Below are 18,589 nucleotides of genomic sequence, written 5' to 3'. Positions count from 1 at the left end.
CTATTTATCAAAGTGAAATAGGTAAAGAGGTAGTCCAAGGGTAGTAGGACTTTAAGAGAGAATAATTTTTGGAAGAATAGTGCAATGCAGTGCAATGCAAAAACCTAATTCCCCAGCAAATAATGTTTTGGTTTTAAACCCCACACAAGAGCAGCAGGTTTGGGGTAGCTCCCTATAGATTTACCTAGATTAGGGTTGGGGCTCCAGACAGAATCTGCTCATACTGGACATTGTAAAAAACAAAACAAAACAAAACAAAACAAATCCAAAAAAAAACCCCAAAACCTGGAAAAAAACAACCAAACACGCACCCCCCTGAAATAGGGAGGATGCAAATATGAATAATCGTTGGGGCATAAAGGACCTAGAAGTCAACGCAAATATCGCAATTTACTTGGCAAAAGAAGAAAAAGCTAGGTATAGAAAATAATTCTATTTTAAAAGGAATGTTCCTAGAAAAAAATTAGATGCATGCCTAGCTTCACTGACAATGAAGATTTTATTAGCTTTAAAAAACAGCACCAAAAGAAACTTCCATCCTACTGATGGAAGAGCCAGGGCATCCAGCTTTTCCAACTGTTATATATTACATAAGAAAACAAAGGAATTGCACACACAGACAGTATTGGGAGAAAGTATTTCATATTAAATGGCCCTCGTGTCTCTCCCCATAGTTTCTGCCAGACGAAGGAAACCTGCTCCCCTCAACCAGATCCCCCTGGTGAACAAATATGAAGTGCTGCAGGTGGAATCCAATCCTGAGGATGATGGCTCCCACAGCCTAGAATCCTTCCCTAGGCTGCACCATCCTCAGAAAAAGATAAAAACATCCTGCATCAAGAAGAAGAGGAGGGTGATTGTTGTAGGGGACTCCTTCCTAAAAGGAACAGAGGGACCCATTTGCAGACCAGACCCGCTCCACAGAGAGGTCTGCTGCTTACCGGGGGCATCAGTGAAGGAGGTAGCTAGAAAACTTCCTTCCCTGGTCCACGAGACAGACTACTATCCTCTGATAGTAGTCCAAACTGGCAACAATGATCTAGTAAACAGAAAGACCAAAACCATCAAGAATGACTTCAGAGCCATTGGGAAAATGATGGAGGACTCTGGGGCACAAATAGTATTCTGCTCCATCCCAAGGCTAAATAGAGAGGAGCAGGAAGTCAGGAAGAAGAATTCAATTAATGCCTGGCTCCGAGCCTGGTGTGAGGAGAGGGGCTTTGGCTTCTTTGATCATGGGGTGGCCCATGCACCCCCTGGCTTTCTTGCTAAGGATGGGACACGTGTGTCTCCTAGGGGGACTAAAGCCCTTGCTAAAAACCTAGCTAAGCTCATAAATCGAGCTTTAAACTAGATGTGAAGGGGGAGGGGGTTGAGCCCAGGCTAGACAGGAGCGAGCCTGGACGTGGGGCACTGGTGATTCGGAGAGGGTGTGCTGGTGAGGACCACCAGTACCTCACCACACCAAAAGTGGGGGAGAACACACCTCGGGGTGCTAAGGGAGATACGGGCACTCTGGAGATAGCTACTCCAGTTACCAGGCAATTGGGAATGAACTCTGTTCCCTCTAAGAGGGCTGAAGGCTCGGCAGCTCAGCTGAAGTGCATTTACACCAATGCACACAGCATGGGGAATAAGAAGGAAGAGCTGGAAGCTGTAGTAGGGCAAGGAGCCTACGATGTTGTTGCCATCATGGAAAAGTGGTGGGACGACTCATATAACTGGAGTACAGCTATGGTGGGGTACAAACTCTTCAGGCGGGATAGGAAGGGTAGGAGAGGAGGTGGGGTAGCCCTCTTTGTAAGGGAGGACTTGGACTCCATTGAGATGGATTGTGGTGATGAGGAGATTGAGTGCTTGTGGGTTAAAATTAGAGGAGCTCACCAGAAGGTAGATTTTGTGATGGGAGTCTGTTACAGACCACCCAGCCAAGGAGAAGCAGCTGATGATCTCTTCTATAAACAGCTGGGGTTAATCTCCAGATCAATGCCTCTTGTTCTTGTGGGAGACTTCAATCTTCCTGATATCTGCTGGAAGTACAATAGAGCAGAAAGGAAGCAGTCTAGGAGGTTCCTGGAGTGTGTGGAAGACAACTTCCTTGCACAACTGGTGAATGAACCAACAAGGGAGGGTGCCCTCCTGGACCTGCTGTTTGTAGGGGATGTGGCAGTAGGTGGACGCCTAGGAAAAAGTGATCATGAAATGATAGGGTTTTCTGTTCTAGGTGAATTGAAGAGGGTGGGTAGTAGGACAGTAGCATTAAATTTCCAGAGGGCAGACTTTGAACTCTTCAGAAGGCTGGTTGGCAAAGTCTCATGGGAGACAGTACTTAAGGGCAAGCGAGCCCATGAGGGCTGGGAGCTCTTCAAAAAGGAAATCCTAGCAGCTCAGGAGAAAGCCATCCCCATGTTCCGGAAAAAAAGCCAGCAGGGGAAAACACCAGCTTGGTTGAACAGAGAGATCTTGAGTGATATCAAGAAGAAGAGAAATGTTTATGGGCTCTGGAAGAGGGGTCAGGCCTCTTGGGTGGACTACAGGAGGGAAGTGAGATTGCGTAGAGAAAAAATCAGAAGGGCTAAGGCTCAACTAGAAATCAGACTGTCAAAGTCTGTGAAAGATAACAAAAAAATCTTTCTATAAATATATAAATAATAAAAGGAGGACTAGGGAGACCATACAGTCCCTATTGGACACAGAAGGAACAACAGTGACAGGGGATGAGGAAAAGGCTGAGGTACTTAATGCCTTCTTTGCCTCAGTCTTTAGTCGTAAGGAGGGTCGTTCCGTCTGTGTACAAACCCAGGAGCTAGAGGAGCATAATGAGGCTCCCATGATTCAAGAGGAGGTGGTCAGAGCCTTGCTAGCCCGACTGGACAGCCACAAGTCTATGGGGCCGGACGGGATTCACCCTAGGGTATTGAAGGAGCTGATGTGCTGGCTAAAGCCCTTTCCATCATCTTCCAACAGTCCTGGAGGACTGGGGAAGTCCCACTGGACTGGAGGCTGGCTGATGTTGTGCCCATCTACAAGAAGGGTTGCAGGGAGGACCCAGGAAACTACAGGCCTGTCAGTCTGACCTCAGTGCCAGGGAAAGTCATGGAGCAGGTGATCTTGAGTGCTATCATGAAGCACATGCAAGAGAACCGGGTGATCAGGCTCAGTCAACATGGGTTCACAAAAGGCAGGTCTTGCCAAACAAACCTGATCACCATCTATGACAAAGTCACTCAGCTGCTGGATGAGGGGAAGGCTGTGGATGTGGTCCTCCTGGACTTCAGTAAAGCCTTTGACACAGTTTCTCACAGCATTCTGCTTGAGAAACTGTCAGCCTCTGGCCTGGACGGGCGCACACTCTCCTGGGTGGAAAACTGGTTGGATGGCCGGGCCCAGAGAGTGGTGGTAAATGGTGTGAAATCCAGCTGGAGGCCAGTGACAAGTGGGGTTCCCCAGGGCTCAGTGCTGGGTCCAGCCCTGTTCAGTGTCTTTATCAATGACCTGGATGAAGGCATTGAGTGCACCCTTAGAAGTTTGCAGATGACACTACGCTGGGTGGAAGTGTTGATCTGCTGGAGGGTTGGGAGGCTCTGCAAAGGGATCTGAACAGGCTGGACCGCTGGGCAGAGTCCAGTGGCATGAGGTTTAACAAGGCCAAATGCCGGGTCCTGCACTTGGGGCACAACAACCCTGTGCAGTGCTACAGACTAGAAGTCTGTCTAGAAAGCTGCCTGGAGGAGAGGGACCTGGGGGTTGGTTGACAGCGAGTGAACATGAGCCAGCAGTGTGCCCAGGTGGCCAAGAAGGCCAATGGCATCTTGGCTTGTATCAGAAACAGTGTGACCAGCAAGTCCAGGGAGGTTATTCTCCCTCTGTACTCGGCACTGGTGAAACCGCTCCTCGAATACTGTGTTCAGTTCTGGGCCCCTCACCACAAGAAGGATGTTGAGGCTCTGGAGCGAGTCCAGAGAAGAGCAACAAAGCTGGTGAAGGGGCTGGAGAACAAGTCTTATGAGGAGCAGCTGAGAGAGCTGGGGTTGTTTAGCCTGGAGAAGAGGAGGCTGAGGGGAGACCTTATTGCTCTCTACAACTACCTGAAAGGAGGTTGTAGAGAGGAGGGTGCTGGCCTCTTCTCCCAAGTGACAGGACAAGAGGGAATGGCCTCAAGCTCCGCCAGGGGAGATTTAGGCTCGACATTAGGAAAAAATTCTTCACAGAAAGGGTCATTGGGCACTGGAACAGGCTGCCCAGGGAGGTGGTTGATTCCCCTTCCCTGGAGGTGTTTAAGGCACAGGTGGATGAGGTGCTAAGGGGCATGGTTTAGTGTTTGATAGGAATGGTTGGACTCAATGATCCGGCGGGTCTCTTCCAACCTGGTTATTCTATGATTCTCTCAAACTTGCTAACTTCAGTATTATTGTTCTGTTTCTCCAGTGCCACAGCCAAGTACAGCATTCTACAGACTACCAAACAGCAGGTTCCTGCTCAAGGAACAACATGCACAGTGCATCACCATTTAACAAAGGACACTTGAAGGCCTTTTTGAGAAAGATGTACCAGTACTTTAAAAAAATAAGGAATATGCTTTTATTAGCTACCTCCGTAGCATTTCATATAGACAGGCATGTAGTCTTCAACTTTGCTGCTAGAGTAGCCTCTTTTTCAATCATTGGGAATTAACTACAGAAGTGCATTTTGGGGCTGAAGGGGAACACAGTGTTGTAAAAACCTCACAAGGGGGAAAAAAAAATTGTATAATGCATATACAAGCAGGGATGATATTCCAGCAGAGCTAATGGAAATTAGTTTGTGAAAGAGATGAGGAGGCAAGAGGCAATTAGGGCAGATAAAGCTGTAGAATTAAACCTCCAAGATGAACTTTTAACCTAAGGCACAGTCAGTGATCACAAAATTAAAAGACAAGATGGAAAGCAGTGCAATCAAAAACAAGAAGATAACACAGAAACCTGGAGATGAAAGTGTTGTACTTGATGGGAGAAAAAAATAATCAAAAGAATAACGTAATAGAATGGCATCCACAGGGCAGAATATAGCATCAGTGTGAGGAAGACAAGAAGTCGAGCTTACTGAAATGGATGCTGAAGAGAGGCAAGTTGCAAAGGAATTTCAAGTTAGCTGCATTCAGTTTACCAGCTCAATTGTTCAAAGGGAAGTAATAGTGTGATTTGAAGATTGTTACATTGAAGACATCAAAACTGAAAATCCTTAGAGGCATCAAGACTGAAACCTAAATGATGGAGAGAAATTACTTATTAATAATCTGATGTGTCTTAGTTACTACATGTGATATGTATAAAAAACATTCCAAGGTTGTAATGACCCACTCCATTTAGTCAGTATAAGCAGAGTATTTAACTCTTACATTTTTTCTGTCATATAGGCTGCAAGAAAAGTTAAAAATTCAGTAGCATGCTTGCTTTTCTTTTTGCTATAATATTTAATGAAGTTGTTTCCTCCAGTTGCCTCTAATTCTTGCAAGAGAATAAAAGCCTGCAAGAGTGTACTATCTTCCTAAACTACAATTAATTTTTTCATAGCTATTTTTGAAAACTGACTTTAAAGATGCAGATACTTCTAGCATGAATTAAGGGCTGCTCCAAAGTAGAGTAATACTGCATACTCTAAATTCATCCTATCTGTTCCACAGAAGTTTTAGGGAAACCTCCCCTGTATGCATGCCCTTGGTCACACAGGAGCACAGAAGTTTCATTAGGAGAAAAACATGAAAATGACTGAGCTGCAGCACGTGTAACTCCATGCTCTTCAAAGCTTCAGCCATTAAACCTAGTCATCTAGCTTTAGGGTCCTGAAAACTTTCTTGTAACACCTTGAAGAGCACAGACTCATTGTAACAGCAGCAGCAGCAAACTTTCAGAATCAAAGGCCCTGTAATGAGAAAAGTAAAATGGTAAAATGTACAAGCAGAAGTCTGAACATCCACCTGGGTCTGGAAAGGCGCCTGTGGCTGCTGTTCAGTGCTCAGGTGTGATCAATGACCACAGTGAAAACACTTTCAAGGATCATATGCTAAAGCTTCTCAGGCTGCACAGAAACCTATTTTCCAGCAGTGATTTAGAGTCTTGTATTCCTCTTCTGCTTATAGTGTAGAGCCAGCACTAATCTTTCCTTTCTCCCACGTGAGTTCTGCTGTGTGGGAAGAGGCTAAAAAAAGCACCAGTAGTAGGTGGAGTGATTTTGTTTTCATAGTCTGTTGTGCAACAGCACCATCCAGCTGTCAAACAAAAAAATGAAACATTAATGCCACTATCCAGATTTGGTCCTCCTACCAAAAGGAAAAATGAAGAACTACACCCATTAAGCACAAAAAAACCAACACACCCAACCCGACAAGTCTTGTCTTTGTTTCCAAATTAGCTATATCAGTGCATTGTTTTATGTTCTCTGGGTTAGTACACAACAGTGTGCTTCAGCAAAACTAATCAACTCTGTTCATCTCTGCCTGGTAAAACTTGTAGGCTATAGTTTACCTCAGTGTTTCAGCAGAGTGTGGAATATAAGCTCTCACATATGTGGAAAAGCCCATTAGCTTTTGGCTCACAACCAAATAGTTAATTGCACTGCAAAAATTAATGAAGAAAGTTCAACTACTTCATACACAAGAGTCTATGCTTTAGCTATGATAACTTACCACTCTCGAGCTTCAGTAGCAAAAGCAAGAACAGCAACCTCCAGTGAAGGGGAAAAACAATGAAAACTCAGATTTAACTAATGGATTACTTGAGAGGCATTATGACTTGAGGAAGAAAGATTCTTGCTTTCCAAGAGTTTTCATTGTGTTCTTTAACAGTAACTGTAAGGCATATGCAATGGAAGTAAGTGGCATTCTCTACAATGTATGAGTGATTACCTGAATTAAATCCACTTCTTGCATCGAGGTCACTGCTTAAATTGCCCTCGATTCTTCACTAAATTCAGTTTTGGCATAACACCTCCAGGCAGCTTACCATGTATGTCCGGTGATGATCAGGAAGACTTACATTAGAACACTGTTCTTGCATTATTTGTGCCTTAGCCTGTTCTGTGATCCCATATTCTTGTGTTGTTTGATACTTGAAAGCAGAGCTAGCACCTCCTTTTTCTCACTTTCTGAAGTCCTGTACTAGTTCTTTACAAACACTTTACAAAGTACAAGCTGGCTATTAAAGTGAAGTCACAAGAAAAAGCCAGAGGCAAGTTTCCAAGTAAACATTGTAAAGAAAAAATTGTAAATGCAACAATTAACCTTGGAGAAAGGATATTTGTTACTCTTAAAGCAAACTGGAAAGGAAAACCTAGGTTAAATGAAATAACTTTAAGGAACCTGAGCTCACGCAAGGAAGACTCAGCACAGTCGCACTGAGATTTTTTTTTTTCTGCACAGAACTAAAATGTACATTAAATTTTAATGTAAGGCCAGACATAAGAGCACAGCAACAGGAAAACAGCAAGCACTAGAATAGTAGCTAAAGCCACAGGAGGAAAGAACATCCCCAAAGATACAGCAGAGGTGCCAAATGACAAGCCTGTGCCAAGTGGGAGAGAAGGTGCCTTTAGACAGGCAAGCCAGCAAAAATGAAAGAGCCCATAGAGACATGCCCTAAGGAAATTGGGACAATCAGATCCCTAAAACCTGCAGATTAACAACACTATAAAATAGAGGCATAGCCAATGAGGAAGTGTTACAGCTAAGTTTGACTAATGAAAGCAAGGGGTTCTCCCCTCACTAAGACAGGGAGAACAGAGAATACAAGACATTCAAGAGGAGCTGTATTAGAAAGTCACAGCAGGACTACATCACTGGATTAAAGATGGAACAAAGCTACCAGGAAAAAATACGTAGGAATGAGAACAGACAAAACACTTAAATTGGTAAAAAAGAACTTGTGCCAAGTGTGCAATAAAAAGGAAATATGGGTATGTATGTAAGAGGGTACTGGAGGATGGAGGTGGTGTGCAAGAAAAAGCCTTTGAATCTGTAACGAAAGTTTCTCCTTCTGCTCCACAAAAGGATGAAAAATGATAGCAAAGTTTGAATGCAAAGTGCAGAGAAAGTAATCTAAAATTAAGAACCTAATCTTGATTGAAGGAAGTGTATTTCCCTTCCTAGGAACTGACTAGAGAACTTGTGACATAGCTTGGAGACAGCACAGCCGTGCTCAAAGAACTGCATACTCAAAAGGCAGTTACACACTCATCCCAGTAACAGAAATAGTACGATCAATCCATTTCAAAACCAAAGGGGAACACAGAAAGACGAGGAAGAGGAAAAGTAGATCACCATTATTACTAGTCAGGTCAAATAACAAGGGGGGATGCGGATACCACATAAAAAACCCACTAAGCATAGAAATAGGATTGCAGTGGAAAGAAATAAGACAAGCCAGACAAAAGAAGAAACAGGAAGCCATGAAGTCTTTCCAAAACAGTCTAAATAGAGACAACATTTTTACACCATCCTCCATGAGGTCAGCCAAAGTCCTGCCAACTTGATTACCATAAGTCCTAAAGGATTTCACATGGAACCTGAGCCCATGACTGCGTTTCTTCTGTTTTACCACAGAGCAGAAGACTTCAAGGCACAACACCAGAAGGTACTAGAGACAAGGAAAAAAAAAAGCGTTTCCAGTAGAGAGCAACCTGCTTATGCTTAGTTGTTCTGTTTAGTTAAGGAAGCAATCTTACTTCGTATTAGAGTATCTGTTCAGAATAAGCTTTCTAGTCTTGTATGAGTAAGCATTTCCAAACCCAGTGCTTCAGCTGTCCAGACAGTCTTACAGAGAAGTACTATAGTTAAACCTGCCATGTCACTCAGAGTATATGTTTACATGTCTACAAGTCCCTGCCACCTCCCTGCCAGCAAAGTATCTATTTACTATCCACAGAAGGTACTATTCAGTTCAGACCTAAGAAGTTCAATTCTATCTTCATCAACCTCTCTAACCTTGTAACAAGCAAAGCCCGGGGACTTGATTTACTGCAAGCTTCTGCTGTCACTGAGCACAGTGGCAGACCTAATGACAAGTTCATTGGATTTGGCATTTCGGTTCATGTACAGTCTTAAATCAGGGACACAGATTACAACTGATGTGAAAATAGTTATGGATCACACATGATAAACCCAGGATATTAGGCAGAATAGCTGGATACAAAAAATACACTGCACATACTAGTCTCTCACCCTGCTCCATCCTTAGAACTACGCTGCAACACTCACTAGACCCCTCTTTTCAAACAGGCTTTCTGTGAGTCCCATTAATTTTATATTTAGCATTTCATGGTAAGCTAGTTTCTACTTCCAAAGTGTCTAGACCTAAGTCATGTTGATACCCATGACTTCCAGAGACAGGTCAAGCTCCCATGACAGGGAGTATGAATAAAATCAAGCAGTTCAACCCTAGAAAGCTCACACATTTCAAAATTTGGGAGCTTATTTTAATCCAAGATACGGCAACTGTAAAGTCCAGTTCATAACAGGGCAACTTGCTGCTAATAAGTTAATATGTACAGTGAAAACAGTCAGTCAATGCAAGTCTCTAGTCAGTAGGACTTCTCCATCGATTCCAGTATTTTCTTTCTCTCTTCTGCTGAGGGCATCTCTGGTTTCACACCATTTCTTCTCCTTTGCATCATAATTTCATGCTGAAAATAGAAGAAAGCAACCATGAGAACACAGATTTCTCAGAAGCCTCTGCCTCTAAGAACGAACAAGATTCTTTAAAAGAAGTATTGTGTATATATATATATAAAGAGCCAGATAATCCACGTCTCACTAGCTGGTAACTGAACGTACTAGTATTTTATAGAAGATATCAGATAATTTAACTTGTTGCTTCAGAAGACAGTGAAATTACAGCATTCCTATTACAGCACATCAGACTCATGCAATTGTCTGAAAATAGGTTTTTAAGGCTAAGCTAAAAGACTACTACTATGGCATAAGGCAAGAAAAGAGAGAACAGAATCACAGAATAACCAGGTTGGAAGAGACCCACCAGATCATCGAGTCCAACCGTTCCCATCAAACACTAAACCATATCCCTTAGCACCTCATCCACCCGTGCCTTAAACACCTCCAGGGAAGGGGAATCAACCACCTCCCTGGGCAGCCTGTTCCAGTGCCCAATGACCCTTTCTGTAAAGAATTTTTTCCTAACGTCTAGCCTAAACCTCCCCTGTCGGAGCTTGAGGCCATTCCCTCTTGTCCTGTCCCCTGTCACTTGGGAGAAGAGGCCAGCACCCTCCTCTCTACAATGTCCTTTCAGGTAGTTGTAGAGAGCAATGAGGTCACCCCTCAGCCTCCTCTTCTCCAGGCTAAACAGAATAACTGCACGTAGTTCCTTGTGATACTTTTCTGCCACAACAGAGAAGGAAATGAGGACTACATTGCCAAGTAAGAATGAACTCTTCCTAAGCTTGATCTTAGGTTAAAGTAAGCATGTACCAAAGTAACAGAAAAATATATGAACTTATCTTACCTCAAATTTTTTTCATTATATCGGTTTAAAACAGAAACTATTACTAGAAATATCTGACTCAAATTAGGAGGAAAACATAGCGGGTAGCGCAAGAACTCTGACTCGCAACCTAAGAGGGTTAACTTAGGAGAAACAAGGGAGTAATTTAAGGTGCATCTGCTTAACTCTTCCAACAACACATACAAAGACTATCTAGGTCTGTAATTCACTGTAAAATCAGTAGCAGCCAGCATTAGCTAAGCCTGAAGAGATCAGAAAACAGTGTGTCAGAAGTCATACACTTAAAGCAAATAATGGAGTACAACTTAGAAAAGCTATTGTGCTTACCCAGAATTTTCTGCAGCTTTTGTATTTCAAGAAATAAGCCGTACACATATTCTTATTATAGTTGTTGTCATCCATACATTTTCTAGAGGCATCCGTTTCCTTTAAAAGGAAAAACATACTTCAGAGCTGAGGGAAGTTACTGTACTCAGTGTCTAAATATTCTAACAAGTCCCAGAATATCTATGAAGACAGTAGGCAGCTTCTCAGATGACAGAATACTATCAAAGAGAGCAGAGGAACACCCATCACAAAGGGTAATCAGTAATACCAGGCAATGAATTAATTTAAAGATAACAGACATTAGTACTCTAAATTTAAATAGTACGGACAAAGTCCGCAAAATACCTGTTTACAAAGATGCCTGGTATAGCCCACAAAAGACTTCTTATAATCAACCAAGCTTGTCTAACCAGGATGTCAGGCTTTGGTTTTAAGGACAGAAAACTGAAGAAATTGCTATCAGCTGTATTCTTCCTATTTATAAGGAACTACTGTTTGTTACTTTACACTTACTATAAAGGTTGATTTTCAGCTTTTCCCATCTTCAGATTCTTTAGGAAACTTTTTATGCAAAATGTCAATGCAAGAGTGCCATAAAAAAACCCAACCTCTAGAAATCACATAATTTAACATTGAAACATACAAATAGACATCTTACCACTACACATGGATTTCTATCATGGTCTCTAAGCTTCTGTGCATGCCTGGACATTCTAGACAGGCACTTGTACTTTGGCTAGGAACAGAAGAGAAACAGGGTAAGTATCTATTTTTAATATCAACTCAGGATTAAGTCTGAACTTCAGCATGTAATAAAAACCTTCCGATAACACAGTTTGGTTGTCTTTAAAAAACACAAATATCACCACCAAACTTCCTTTGCAAAATGCTATTTCAAAAGACCTAATAGCAAGACAACCCAGGCAAGTTTAACCTGTCACTAAGACTGCTTACTCCCTGATAAATTCCTGCAGAGAACGAGGCCATTGAGGTGGCTCTCATACCAGCCTGTCGTATCACTGAGGGAGTGACTGTGCCTACAAGAAACAGCTCTGTAGAAGCTGTCCACAGCCAACGCACTGTATCCACTTCAACTAACAGCATGGGGGAGCAACATGCAAGTAAACTTTTCCAGATTTGTGCCTGCTTCTTAGCAGGACCACATCTGTATCTTCACTGAGCTTTCCCAGGTGAAACAAGTGTCCGATCATCTCCAGTGTTGCTGTATCAGATATTTAATAGAAAACGAAATTGTTTCACCACAAGGAGGGACCAGACACATTCTCACTGTGTGTGACAGCTTGAATTGCATTTTTCACCAGTTTAGTAGTTTGACACTGACTCTAGGAACTTTAAGTTTGAGAGACAGAGTTCAGTGCCAAGAACCTACTCTGATCCAAGACGATGACATCACTACAAACAGCAGATCCTCATTCCTTTTACTATTTCCCATACATTGCCTCTGGCACACACATGGCCATGTAGGTATTTTTTCCTAACAAATACTAAATCTAAACAAAAACAAAATAATACCGACCAGATGACTGTTTGAGCCAATGCAAGCAGAAACAGTGGACTGAGGAAGAGCATTCTTTGCAGCAAATTAAAGTACAGCTGATGAAAATTGTGAAAGAATATCTTCGCATGATTTTTTTTAATCTTTCCTAGAGATACTGCTAACTCTAAACTTAAACCTGTTTCTGTTCACATTAGAGATTGATAATTGCAGTGAAAGTGTCACTTTTGCTTGATATCAGCAAACAACAACAACAAAAAAATCAAGTATAACTCTTAGCAGCTCACAGACAGAAAACAATGGATTAGATGAAGGTGGTTCTTTAGGCAAGAGTAAGCTATTCTAGGTGAATAAGCTGGAGAGTCTATATCCTGTGAAAGTATATTCTCCTGGAGGTTGAAGTGGTTTTTTTGCATTCTGCTTGATTTTTTCCTGCAAATGAGACATTTACAGAATAGCACCAGGAAACCCCTCCACTTTCCTTTGAGAACAATCCAGTATTTCAGTTAACTTTACAAGCTAGGCCAATGTTTGCTTTTTTGTGGGTGAAAGAGGGTTTTTGATCAGGCACTTCCAACTCAAGCACACAGAACAGCAGAGGCAACCAGAATTCCAGTGAAGGGGGGGAACGAAGAGAAGAAAACAAAAGCAGCATATCACAACGTCTCATCTAAGTTAATACCACAGACACACTGTTTTCAGAGGTTTTGTTGCATCTGTGTTACAACTACGCTTCATTGGCATCAGAGGTGGAAGAACATGTCTTAAGATATACAGCACCAAATTGACTTCAGCTTTAGTCCTTGAAAGTATTTTTGAGTCATAGGATGTATCATCAGTGTTCTCTATTCAAACTGCAATTATAACTTTTGGTGTGATTACACTACCAGAGTCTGCAACCGTGCCCATTTTAAGGAAAGATGCATACAACAAACACTTAACTTCTCCCAAGTGACAGGTGATAGGTCAAGGGGAAATGGCCGTAAGTCGCACCAGGGAAGGTTCAGATTGTACATTAGGAAAAGTTTTGATTGTACATTAGGAAAAGTTTTTTCACAGAATGGGTCATCAGGCACTGGCACAGGCTGCCCAGGGAGGTGGTGGAGTCACCTTCCCTGGAGATGTTTAAGGGACAGGTGGACGAGGTACTTAAGGATACGGTTTAGTGGCAGAGAGATAAGGCTAGACTAGACGATTTCAGAGGTCTTTTCCAACCTGGCGATTCTATGATTAATAAACAAGCAGTTCAGGTTCTCGTGAAGCTGCTTAGCTCAGAGTAGGCAAACGGTCAAGCCACATCGAGTACTACCGAAAAGGTCCGACAGCTCCTGCGCATGTTCCTCTCTCCCCCCCCCCCCCCCCTCCAAAACACTTCAGGATGTGAAACATTATCAGCTGGAAGGGCAGGCAGGTCATAGGGAAACTGCCGCGATTGAATGAGCAGCCGAGCAGGAAGCGAACTTCCCCCGAGTTTTTGCGCACGCGGAGGTTTCCCTGCCTGCCTTCGGATCCCAGGTCGGAGCCCAACCACAACCAAAGGCTTGTCTATTCCGCAGTTCTTAATTACGCCTTAACACATTAACAGCTGCAAACCGCACCGCAGAGAAACACGTTCGTTGCTCGCGCTCCTTAACCCCAGGGTTTTTTTGGTTTTTTGTTGTTTTGTTTTTTTTTTTTTTTTTTCCAGTTCGTAAACCAACCGGATATTTTCCCGGGGGCTCCGTCCCGCCGGAGACGGGGAGCCACACCACACCGCAACTCGCCCAACCCTAAACCCCGGTGGAGGGAAAACCCTGAAGGGAGTGGGAAGTGGGAGGAAAGGGGGTTATCGCAGTTACAGCGAGACGGCGCGGGGGGCGGGAGGGTCCGGGCACCGGGGAGCTGTTTTGCCCAGCTCAGCTTCCAGGAAAAAAAAAAACAACAAACCTACAAACAACAAAAACAAGGAAGGGCAGGGATAGGGGTGCGGACGAGGCGCCGAATGGGGTGGAGGGGGGGAACGCCACAGCCCTGAGGGGAGGTGGGGGGGGAAACACGCGGGGGTAACGGCCGTGGCCCCAACGGCCGCGGGGGCGCGCGCGCGTTCCCCTACCACCCCCCCCCCTCGTTCCAAGCGCGGCTCCCCCGGCCAAACAGCCAGCAGCGCTCACCGCCTTCGTCGTCCCTCTTCTCCTTCTTCCCCCTCCTCCTCCGACCGCAGCGGGTGAGGGAAGGGGTGGGCTGGCGGAAAGCAGCGCGCCCGCGATCCCAAAGACGTCAGCGCCCAGGGCCGCGCGCCTTAAATAGGGGCGCAGCCTTCCCCCCCTGCTCCCGGCCTCGCGCCTCCCCTCCTTCTCCCTCCCCTTCCCCACCCGCGAGCGCGCGCGCGCACCCGCTCCCAGCGCCGCCGCCGATTGGCAGAGCCCGGCGGCCAATGGCGGCGGCGCCGGGACCGCCCCCCCCCACCTCCCTTTCATCATCGGCAGCGGAGGCGGGCGGCGGGTCGCCCCGCGCGAGGGGCGCGGCCGCGCGCGCTGAGTGACGGGGGGAGGCGTCCAACCCGCGGTGCGTGTGGGCGGCGGGCGGTGTGGGCGCGGCGTGTGCGGCAGGCTGGGCTGCACCGCAGCGCATACACTACAATGGCTGCTGGAAAGACGGGAAAGCAAACAATTTCCAGGCCCGCCGCGTCCGGCCCGAAATATGGGGAAAAAATTACAGAAAAATCGGAGAACACTGTAAAGGGTGGAAACGGGGCGCAGAGGGGATGCTGAGGCTCCCGCGGTGAGTCTGCTGCGGGTTTGGGGGGCAGGCGCCGGGGTTTAGCAGGGAAATATCAGGGTTATTTAAATTATGAAGGGGGAGGAGGAGCAGGAGGGGGGGGAGAGGGGAGAGGAGCGGCGAGCACCGAGGAAAAGTTTGTGTTAACCATCCCTGCCTCCCATCCCTTTCCCCCCCGCAGCCCCGCGCCGGATCTCCCCCGGGGGTGGGGGGGGAGGTTGAAAGCAGGGGAAGGGGGGAAAAAGTAAGGGAGGGGGGGAAGGAAAAGCAGGGGATGGGGGGGGGCGAGGCGAGCGGTGCTCCCCCTTTCCCTCGAAGGGGGAGAGGGATGGTTTTGAGAGAGAAAAAAACCCCAAAACCCTAGCCCGTGCGAGGAGTTTGTTCCCCCCCGAGCCCGCGGGGCTGGCCGGGGGTCCCGGGGCCGGCGCTGGGGCGGGGGGGGCAGCAGCCGCCCCTTCCCCTCGCCGCCCCTGCGGAGCCTGTGCCGCGAATGCAGTGACAGCGGGCGAGAGGGAGCGGAAGACATTAAGGGAGAGAGAGAGAGCGCGGTTGCCGAAAAATGAGGGAAAAAAATTAATATAAATTCGCCCCCCGCCTCAAACCGGACGGATTTTGCACAGAAATTTCCCCCGTGGACCCGGCTACCTGTGGGGTGTCCCCCGGCCCTCGCCGCCGCGTCTTTGGGGGGATCCGGAGTGACTTTGGGGCGCTCGACCCCCCTTCCCCGTCGTTTTTTGGACAAAAGTTTTTTTTTTTTCGTAATAAAGAAACGAATTTGCCTGCTCTCCCCCTCCGAGTGGCCCGGGAGCTTTTCCCTTCTCCATCGGTGTGTGTTTAGAGAAAAGTGTGAACCCGAGCGAGCGCCGAGCCGCGCTGCCGTGGGGAGGGGGGTTTGCTAACTGAAAGCAGGAGAGATCCGGAGAGAGAGAGAGAGAGAGCAGGGACAGCTTGTTGTCAGTATCATAAACAACCAAAATGGAGGGAGAACTGAGGCATATAACAAAATAAAAATCAGAAAAAAATGCCAAAAATCACCTAAAAATCGGGGCTGCTCCCCCTTTTCTTCCTCAAGGTAACAGAATAAAACCCGTGTCTTCCCGAGACCGTTTTAAGGTTTCAGGGAGCAAGGAGTTAATATTTATTATTTTTTTTTTTGTTGATGAATTCTTTGGAAAGGCAAAAGCCTCTTATAACTCGCCACCGACAATGAGAAAACGTGAAAATCCCTTTCAGGAGAGAGAGGTAGGGGGAGATGATAGTGCAGAAAGTGCATAACTTGGGGGTAGTGTGGAGTGATCCTAGATAAGATAAATGCTGAATGTGTTGCTTTATAACTTCTTTTTTAAATGCTTTTTGGATGTTTTGGGGGGGTTGGAGATGGGGGCTCCTTTCTTTTCCTCTTTTTCTGTCTTTTTTTTTTTTTTTTTTTTTTTTCTCGGACCGGAATGTAATGCTTTTGTAGTGTCACTTTCCTGATCTAATTAGGATGTGTGAGGCAGAGAGTAAACCTTTCCGGTTTATAAAGTGCGTTTTCGTTGCCTTTGAATCTCAAGTTTTCCTGGTGGCTCCCTCCTCTATTTAAACTGGATTCTTCACGGGAGTGTGGGGTTGAGGTAATGCTCCACAGGGAAAGCAGAGAGGGCTCAGGGCAGGGCACCTCTTCTGCGGGTGGTTGCTGATCTCTCAGGCACGTTCGGTTCACCTGTTTGTCTCCTAAAAGAATGCATTCTGCAGGCTCCTCGTTTTATTTATATAAAATAATGATGCCTCATCTCCCCTCATGCTGAAGTTAATACGAAAGTGCTGCTGATGTTGGTTCCACGTGGGATCAGGGACATAGCAGGGCATTTTAAAGAGACAGCTTCTCTTTTCCTAGGGTTATCATCACCTCTGCAGCACCTCTGCCTCTAGCAGAGGGATGGTTCGTTGTTCTTAATGGACAGGTACCAAATCGGCCCTGGGGTGGTGAACTAAGACAGGATAGTAGGTGGAATTGTGCAGATTCGTTTGGATCAAAGCAATTCTTTTGTGTGTATCAGGTCTTCAGGGGAGTTTTTTTGGTGTGTTAATTAAAATGCTGTGTTTTGGAGAGTGTTTTTTGGAATGCATGTTGCAGAAATGAAGCAGTCTTAGGTTGTTTAACATTAAAAGCTAGTGCTGTTCTGCTAGCAATGAATTCCCTGGGAGGAGACCTGTGTGCAGAGGGCAATTTCAAAGACATTTTTTAGTTTTGAAGTGCAGTATTTTAATTTGAATAAATTTGGTTTTGTTGAGGACACCTGAGTTTGATGAAAAGTATTGTAGAGCTTCTTTTATACTTAAATCTTCTGAATAGTCCCCAGATTTTTTGAGAAGTAGTAAAAATAACTGTAGGTTTTAATTGGCCAAACTAGGGGCTTTTCACAAGCACACCTTAGCTGTGTAATTATAACATCACTTGGAAGAATTGCCTTTGGCTCTGTTTAAAAAAAGAAAAATCATCTTAACTGCAGTATGGTTTCATGTGTATGTGTGCATGCGTGTTTTTAGCGTGGGTTCTGGCTGATACAGGTTTTTGCTGAATTTTTAATTTTTAAATGTTTAACTGTAATGATGTAAAATGCTATTCTTGTCCCCATTATCCCCTGTGTATTTTCATTTTCAGTGAAATATGCTATTAAAAAATTAACATCGCCTCTTAACATGGCAATTTGATATCTTTGTGAGAAGTTATGATGTTTCCTTTACACATGCCTTGTTTTTGCGGTCTTTGTGTTTAATTCTACATTAAAAATTGAATACAGGTATCTGTGTGGCTCTTGAGAGGGAAGATGGAGAACTGAATTTGTAGGGATGCTCTTTCAACAAATGTTTTCTTTGAACTTGTGGAAGTTGAGTATCAGTTATGATAGCCCTCTGTGTAGAATGGCATGTATTCACAAATGATCTATACCTTTTCTGCAAGCGTGACCAGAGAAGCTGCTGTAAAGTAGTTGTTGACTAGGAGAGTCTTGTGGTTAGAGATTTTGGAATAAATCTCAAAAGTTTTCCAGTGACTCACAGTTGTGAAAATTAAATCATATTAACTACTCTTAGGCTAGAAAAAAAGACTCAATAAGGAAGAAAGATTAATCAGTTTGTGTAAAGGACTGAAGTTGAACATTTTTCCAGAACTGTCTTTTATAGTTTAGAGATCTCTCTATAGTTAGCAAGAAATCATGCTTCAAAGTTCCTTTCCAAGTATTTCTTACACCGAAACTCTTCTTTTTATCAACTGAAGTGACTTTAGTCTGAAATGCATAGAAATTTGGTGAATTAATAGCAGTACACCATGTGTTGGTGTTTTTAATGTACCAGGGTAGATAGATACTAGATGTACATAACTAATTTTAATAAACTAGGTAATGGTACTCTGAACAGTATTTAAGAGGTCTTCAAATACTGTGCTTGTGCCCATCAGTATGAAGTGTCTAGAGTATTACTGGATTTTTACCTAATTAAGAGCTTCTAAATCACTAAT

The 18,589-nt window shown here is 44.6% G+C and overlaps 2 protein-coding genes across 5 annotated transcripts in view; one reads left to right on the top strand and one right to left on the bottom strand.

Annotated features, from left to right (window-relative positions):
* Positions 1 to 5,432: 5,432 nt before the first annotated feature.
* On the bottom strand, positions 5,433 to 14,644 carry CHCHD7 (coiled-coil-helix-coiled-coil-helix domain containing 7). The gene is made up of 4 exons (XM_069854124.1): positions 14,484 to 14,644; positions 11,476 to 11,553; positions 10,818 to 10,916; positions 5,433 to 9,654 (listed from the first exon to the last, which is right to left on the bottom strand). Exons 2-4 carry the CDS (start codon positions 11,527 to 11,529, stop codon positions 9,553 to 9,555), a joined length of 255 nt encoding a protein of 84 aa, XP_069710225.1. The 5' UTR covers positions 11,530 to 11,553; positions 14,484 to 14,644; the 3' UTR covers positions 5,433 to 9,552.
* Positions 14,645 to 14,832: 188 nt separating this feature from the next.
* The window catches only part of PLAG1 (PLAG1 zinc finger), a 53,395-nt gene continuing 49,638 nt past the window's right edge, over positions 14,833 to 18,589 (top strand). For all 4 annotated transcript variants that reach the window (XM_069854122.1, XM_069854119.1, XM_069854120.1 and 1 more), the window contains exon 1: positions 14,833 to 15,093. The gene's annotated coding sequence lies outside the window, so the exon portion shown is untranslated. The remainder of the gene's footprint in view (positions 15,094 to 18,589) is intronic.

The sequence above is a fragment of the Phaenicophaeus curvirostris genome, chromosome 3 (genome assembly GCF_032191515.1).
Source record: "Phaenicophaeus curvirostris isolate KB17595 chromosome 3, BPBGC_Pcur_1.0, whole genome shotgun sequence".
Classification (NCBI taxonomy): Eukaryota; Metazoa; Chordata; class Aves; order Cuculiformes; family Cuculidae; genus Phaenicophaeus; species Phaenicophaeus curvirostris.
Note: the sequence above shows the minus strand (reverse complement) of the source record. Positions and strands in the feature narration are given on the sequence as shown.